Source organism: Octopus sinensis, linkage group LG12 (assembly GCF_006345805.1).
Source record: "Octopus sinensis linkage group LG12, ASM634580v1, whole genome shotgun sequence".
Classification (NCBI taxonomy): Eukaryota; Metazoa; Mollusca; class Cephalopoda; order Octopoda; family Octopodidae; genus Octopus; species Octopus sinensis.
This window is the reverse complement of record NC_043008.1, coordinates 49,848,029-49,856,002: the sequence shown is the minus strand read 5'-3', so window position 1 is coordinate 49,856,002 and position 7,974 is coordinate 49,848,029. Positions and strand designations below refer to the sequence as shown.

The window sequence follows — 7,974 nt, the reverse complement described above, 5'->3', positions numbered from 1 at the left end:
ACACCATTTCCCGTGTAGAATGTTTTGACACTGTCTCAGAGCAATGGTAAGTTCCATACAAACCAAAGAGACCATTCTTTCATTTTATACATACTCTTTACTCTTTTACTTGTTTTAGTCATTTGACTGCGGCCATGCTGGAGCACCGCCTTTAGTCGAGCAAATCGACCCCAGGACTTATTCTTCGTAAGCCTAGTACTTATTCTATCGGTTTCTTTTGCCGAACCACTAACTTACTTCTGCCAGCTCGCCGCCTTAATAATAATCATTTCTACTAAAGACACAAGGCTTGAATTTTGTTGGGAGGGGGACAGTCGATCACACCGATCCCAGTACTCAACTGGTACTTAATTTATCGACCCCGAAAGAATGAAAGGCAAAGTCAACCTCGGCGGAATTTGAACACAGAATGTAGTGACAGACAAAATACCGCTAAGCATTTCAACCAACGAGCTAACGATTCTGCCAGCTTGCCACCTTAATAATAATAATAATAACAGTTTCAAATTTCGGCACAATGCCAGCAATTTCAGAGAAGGGGGTAAATTGAATATAGTGACCCCCAGTGTTCAACTGGTACTTATTTTATCAACCCTGGGGGGGGGGAAGCAAAGTCAACCTAGGCAGAATACAATTAATAACTACTACTAATAATAATAACAATGAAACAGAACCAGCGTTTGTGTTTTTATTGGCATAATGACCCTTCCAAGATGCAACAAAATACGACTGCAATCATTTCATGTTACCTACGTCCATCTTTTTATTTTTTTCATTTCTTTTTTTTCACAAGGTACAAAACTGCCAGTCTGAACATCAATCGGAGTGCCCTTAGCGCATGTGTCATCGAGGGTCTCCCCAATGTCAAACCGTATATTAGTGAGAGGAACAGGAAAGAAGGTGGTGCAGGCGGCAATTCAAAATCAAATTTCTTCCATCCAGAAAGCAACCGTTTCTCTCTTACATATTAAGAAAACAAAAATTTGGGCGCGACATACAAAATTCTACTGATACAAGGAACAAGACAGACAAAATGACAATAATGACGATAATGATAACGATGATGATGATGATGACTATGATAATAATTATAATAATGATGATAATAACAATAATAATGATAAGGAGAAAAAATAAAGAAACAATTTTTTATAACAATGCGTTTTCTTTATGCAGCTTTATTTTGAGTAAATATATTTGACCGGAGCAGTAAAAAAATAAATAGAAACAAAAAAGAACTTGTCAATGAAGTTATGTAGGAACATTCTAAGAGTGTATATGTATATATATATAAGGTTAGTAGAGTAGAAGAGTTAACGGTTGGAATAACCGTCTAAGGGATAAGAATATCCGTATTACTAGCGGTAGAAATTACCCGTGTTAACCCTGGGCATACATATGCAAGCATATTATGCTCATAGGATACGGGCAATAACAAAGATAAACAAGAATTTATCAGGAATTAAATTTGAATTAAGCAGAAAATGGAGAAATCTTGATCAACAACTACTGACTACCATCGATTATTATTTTTTAATACAATAACCTTATCCATCTAACAGCCGTTTCTGCTTCCAATGTCCTGTAGTTTTGCCAAAGAAAATTCCGAGAATGATATTTGTCATATTTTTTAACACAACCGAACTGGAATATGGAGCTTTATCAAAGTGAAGAAAAATACATAAAAGAAAAGAAAAGCCTCGAGAGGAGAATGGAGGTTTAATATATTTGTATCATACCATTTTGCAGTGTAATGCTTCAGGCCGTTGAGTAAATGGTTGAACTAGAAATATAGTTCAGCCATTTACTATTTTTCTTCACTCTGATGCAGCTCCTTGTTCAAGGTCGTATGTGTTACAAAATATGACGAATGAATTTTCTTTGGCAACACTGCAGGACATTGGAAACAGAAACAGCTGTTAGATGGGATAAAGTTTTGTATTAAAAAATAATAATCAATGGTAGTCAATTGTTGTTGATCAAGATTTCTCCATTTTCTGCTTAATTTATATATATATATATATATATATATATATATATATATGATTTAATTCATTAAAGAAAGTTCAATAAATTTCATCAAATAGATGAAATGAAGCAGATTAGATGTTAAAATGAAAGGCCATATATTAAAATGATTATAAATTAAGTCTTTTATTGATTATTTGTTTACATACATTCATACCTATACGATCTAAAAATTCGTAAATAACGTATGATGAAAAGGCATTAGAACTCTATGGAAAAATTCCTATTAAAGGACAAAGATATATTCATCCGTAGGCTCGAAGCGTAAAAGACTTTCTCACTTCCCGAGCATTAAACTAATACATATGTTTGTTGTTTAAGCACCCATCTTTGTCTTTTGTTTGTTTGTAAATTCTCATTATATATATATATATATATATGATCGCCATGTTGATTTGCTAGCTTCTGCACGCATTTTTTTCTCTCCTTGTTTCTTTTCTGTGTATCTTTCTGTTGAAGAGCGTAGGCTCGAAACGTAAAAGACTTGTTTTATTTATATTCCTGAGCGCCATACTAATACAATTGTTTGTTTGTATTCCACCTGCCTTCGTCTTTTGTTTATTTTCATAAAGCTTCCGTTATATATATATATATATATATATATAATATATATATATATATATATATATATATATATATACTCACACACGGGATGCAATGAGTAAATTGTTGCCATTTTATATTCTTAATTTAGTGCATGCACATTGTTCGTTTTTGATTTTGTTGACGACACAGTATAGTAGGGTCAGTTGGGCACCAGCAGTGAGAAAAACAACACCATGGCGCAATTCACTCTGCCAGAAATTTGGAAATGACATGCTGTAGTGCTTGGCATTCGAACCAGAAGCTCCAATACGAACATTTTAGAGTGTTTGAATGTTAATCTGAGGACTGCAACCTGAGGGCATGTACCGAGAGTGATAAAACTCAAACATCCAGTCAACATCATGGTGTTCAGAGTGATCACTAGTGATGCCGACGTTATGCCTCCATTCATGTTCCCACATGGCCTCACACTCAACACGGAGGCCTGCATCAAGTATGTGGAGGAAGTAGTGCTCACTGGGTGAAGAGGGTTGTTGCTGGCTGTCAATTTCTGCAACCACGTCTCCCCTAACATCTGGTCACCGAACTCCCATCCACAAGGCTTTGGTCAGTCCAAGGCTATTGTAGAAAACACTTGCCCAAGGTTCCACATAGTGGAACTGAACCCAGAATTATCTGGTTGGATAGCAATCTTCTTACCAAATAGCCACACCTGTTCCTTACACTGTTTAATTATCAATTAATTACATATGCAACATTACCTGATGACAGGTAACTATAGTTAGTAAATAGACGGCCACCGGCCATGAACGAATATGGCTCAGTAATGTGTACCATGCTTTCATTAATTGCTTTAGGTGCCTGTGTAGTCACGAGAAGACACAGGCACACTCTGAACTCAGCCACCTTTTACTTAACCCAGTGACACATCCAGAATGTGGCAAAACAAAGGAGGGTAGCTACAACAGCACTCAGCTGAATGGACTGGAACAATGTGAAATGAAGTGCCTTTCTCAAGGACATGATGCACTACTTGGTCCACGAATTGAACCCACGACATAACGATAGTGAGCCAACCAAGGGAAATTAATCCAATAAGATGTAAGTTACCTCCCTTGTAAGATGGACGGCTAACAAAAGATGTTTGACCTTCAAATAATTATATAAGGGGTGCTAAGAAGATAACGGCTTTGGATAAAGGAAAATACAGGAGGATCAGTTAATTATGATTTTATTCAATACATTCCACTGTTCTACACGCTTACTGCAGCGGTCATTCAGATTTTCTAAACTGTGAAAGAACTTAGAATTTTGGGCTTCCAGCCAGGTCTTTCACAATAGCCTTAAAGTCAGGCACTTTTCAGCACCCCTTTGTATCATTGATACACGGGTTTGAGCAGTTAGAATTCATAATAGAAGATTGTCCTTCATCTCATTTACAGAGGTGCATAGGTAGGGTGCCAAAGTGTCACCCTGGATGATACCAGCCACTATGACAAAGAACTCTGTGCCACACTATCTGAAGAATGATTAAACAAGAAGAAAAACTGAAAATGACTTCAAATCCAGCAAAAGAAATTTGATGCATTTCCAATGAGTAGAATTTCAAAACCCGTCAAGCTTCACAGCTGGACACTGTTATTTATGTGGAACGGGCATGGCTGTGTGGTTAGGGAGCTTGCTTCCTAGCTACATGGTTTTGGGTTCAGTCCCACTGCGTGGCACTCTGGGTAGGTGTCTTCCACTATAGCCCCGAGCCGACCGGAGCTTTGTGATTGAATTCGGTAAGTGGAAGTTACTGCCGTGTGTGTATGTGTACGTATAGCTGCTCAGTGCCTCTCCGAAAGAGAGAGAGGGAACTCAGAGTTCGGAAATATGGTAGACAATGTTGGTATCGTTGTCTAGTTTCACGTGTCAAACCAAGTAGAGTATTTAGGCCGTCACTGAAGCACTGAGTTCATCATCAACGTCATTTAAGGTCTGTGTTTCTGGCTGACATGGTTTGGGTTTGTTTCAAGGGATTCACACAGGTTCAAAGATTGCATCATCCTTTAATGTCTGCCTCAGCATAGTTTCCACACCTTGATGTCCTCATTAACACCAACCACTTTACAATGAAGTATACTATTTTTTTTAGGAGGTGGACTGGTTAATTCTTTTGCAGCTCAAACTAAAGGCTCCCAAGACCCAGGTGTTGTTGTTTAGCTCCATCTGAAACAGGGTGGTGTGTCACACCAACTCTCCACATATCAGACTGTGGTCTGAACCCAAATGTTATCTTGCTCCTACAACACCAACTAAAAGCATTTAAGGACCAGGGGTTTCTGGTAATGGTAGCAGTAGTATTGGTGTTACTTAACCTCAGGTCATATTGATATAACAGATCTAAGATCAAAGGCATTCCAATCATGACCATCCCATTTTTTGTACGTCAGACATCAGAATGTCCAATGAATTCTGCATTTTAGATGCTAGGGTATGATTTGAAGGACACTTCCCTACTATTTCTAACAAGTACATTCATCAGAGTCACCTCTTTTGATTTCAGGACAACAGAACATATATAAACAGTTAACTATTGGTCAATGTCAGGGTTCTGTCCTCTCTTATGTTTCAAGTTACTGAGTTGTCCAACCCATGCCAGCATGGACAATGGACATTAAATGATGACAAGTCTCTGACAATTTGATAGTTTTAAAAATCAGAATCTGATTCTAGTTAAGGGACTTTCAGCTACCTATCATTAAGTTCATTCTCCAGATGGTGGCACAGAGTTCTTTGTCATAGTGGCTGGTGTCATCCAGGGTGACACCTCGGCACCCAACCTATGCACCTCTGTAAATGAGATGAAGGACGAAAGATTTACTCTTTAACCAGCCAAAAGCAGATGTTTTCCAACTGTGACCATCACAGAAGCTCGCTATGCTGATGAGTTGATGCTACGAGCAGATGAAGTTAGGGATTCAGTCTCTCTTGCACAACCTTGAAAGTGCTGCTGAAGATGTTGGTCTCTACGACAGTTCAGACAAAACAGAATATATGATGCACAACCAGAGCAGCAGAATTAACTTCACAGCTGGAAAAATTCCTTGCAAAATGTTGACTAATTCACAAACCTTGGATATAAAATTGCAATGTAGGATCTGTCTGCAAGTGATGTTCATGTCCAACCTGGCAAAACCTGGACAGCTTTATCCCTTTTGTTACTGTATTTATTTTGAGATGTTCTGTGTTTCTTTCAATTATTTTAAATATAACAAAGAATTTAGTAAAATAACTTAGTTATCATTAAGCTAGTGTTAGGAACATAAATTGTGACTAAGTTTGGAGGAATATTTTAATTTTAAACTTAAGAAAACAAGACACTTGTACTACAGAGCCAGAGCCAGTTTTGGCCAGGTTGGTAACGAAAGGGTTAAATGAATCATCAACAATGTGGAAATCTAAGCTTTCATTAAATTTAAAATGAAATTTCTTTCAGACAGTTGTGCAGTCAGTTCTGTTATAAGGATGTACAACAACATGAACTCTAACAAAGCGGTTTGAAAAGAAAATTGACAGAACTTGTACACAAATGCTTTGAGCTGCTCTGGACATCTGGAAATAACACTCTACGAAAGAACTTCTGTAGGCGCAGGAATGGCCGTGTGGTAAGTAGCTTTCTTACAAACCACATGGTTCCGGGTTCAGTCCCACTGCATGGCACCTTGGGCAAGTGTCTTCTACTATAGCCTCGGGCCGACCAAAGCCTTGTGAGTGGATTTAGTAGATGGAAATTGAAAAAAGCCTGTCGTATATATGTGTGTGTATGTTTGTCCCCCCAACATCACTTAACAACTGATGCTGGTGTGTTTATGTCCCCATAACTTAGCAGTTCGGCAAAAGAGACCAATAGAATAAGTACTAGGCTTACAAAGAATAAGTCCTGGGGTCAATTTATTCAACTAAAGGTGGTGCTCCAGCATGTCCACAGTCAAATGACTGAAACAAGTAAAAGAGTAAGATAATTTACCACTTTTCAGAGAAAGAACTATATTTGCTGGATATTGCTGGAGAGCAAAGGGTGAGATCAGAAGTATTCTTCTTTGGGAACTGAAGCACAGCTATGCAAATGTTAGCAGACCACATCAGACCTACATAAAGCAACTGTGCAAGGACTCTAAGTGCACTCGCAAAGAACATCTGAGTGCAACAGCAGACTGAATGGATAGGAGAGAATGAGTCATGGCAATCCATGCAACAAGCTCAACCTGATGATGATGATGATAATAATCATTTAAAGTTCACTTTTCGAATGCTTGTATAAATCAGAAGTTTATTTGAATCAGATTTTTTTTAACAACAGGATGCCCTTGCTGTCAACAACCCTCACTGGTTTCCAAGCAAGATAACATTTCCCCATCTTTTCTGGAAAATACTGGAAACAAAGACACTGCTTGCATCGCTGTGACACTAATATACAACTATCACATGATGTCAAGATAAGGAGACACAAATACTCAGAAATGATATACAAGATAAAAAAAATAAATAAAGTACTTTTTATATTTCTTTAAAAAGATAAAGTTTAAAAACTTTTTTTTGTCTGTAGATTATGGTTCTTAAATGTTTGGTGCAAAGAACGATAAATCAATTGAAAAGACAAAAGAAATATACAATAAAAGAATTACAAAGAAAGTAGGGTGGGTGTTAGAACTTGAAGACTGATTTCAAAGACAAAAGAAGGTAAAATAAGGATTACAGAGTGGATGGAATTAAAAGACATCCACACTAGAATAAGGATCCATCTTCACCCAAAGACATGGCAGGAATGATTTACCATGGCTTACAAACTGCAGCGAAAAACTAGAACACAACTACTTATACAATTATTTAGTCATCATCATCAGCCACAGTTTATCAAGCGCTTTTCCATGCTTTCATGGGTTGGATGGAATTTATTGAAGCAGGTTTCCTACAGTTGGATGACCTTCCTGTTGTCAATCCTCACCTGTTTCCAATCAAGGTGATATTTCTCCATGGCCAGACATCTTCTCGCAGAATATTGGAAATAGATGACAGCTTGTAAGACCATGACAATCATTTACAACAATCATTGTCTCCTGGTTTGGACAGCATTTCCAGACAAGGAAACACAAGCACACACACGCACACACTCATGACAGGCTTCTTTCAGTTTCCATCTACCAAATCTATTCACAAGGATTTGGTCAGCCCAGGGCTACAGTAGAAGACACTTACCCAAGGTGTCACTCAGCTGGGACTGAACCTGGAAACATGTGAATAGGAAGCAAACTTCTTAACACACAGTCACACCAGCGCCTAGCATTTTATGGTATTATTATTAGTTTCAAGTGAATAACAAGTCTCATTGGTTCAACTCCTTTCAATGGAAACCCA

General features: G+C 37.8%; 1 protein-coding gene across 1 annotated transcript in view; it reads left to right on the top strand.

Moving 5' to 3' along the window:
• Positions 1-1,095, top strand: part of LOC115217907 (kelch-like protein 10) — an 18,053-nt gene extending 16,958 nt beyond the window's left edge. The window contains exons 5-6 of the mRNA XM_029787625.2: positions 1-46; positions 794-1,095. The exon at positions 1-46 is cut by the window's left edge and continues 46 nt beyond it. Of these exons, the coding sequence (XP_029643485.1) occupies positions 1-46; positions 794-971 (224 nt within the window). The 3' untranslated portion in view covers positions 972-1,095. The remainder of the gene's footprint in view (positions 47-793) is intronic.
• The last annotated feature ends 6,879 nt before the right edge of the window (positions 1,096-7,974 follow it).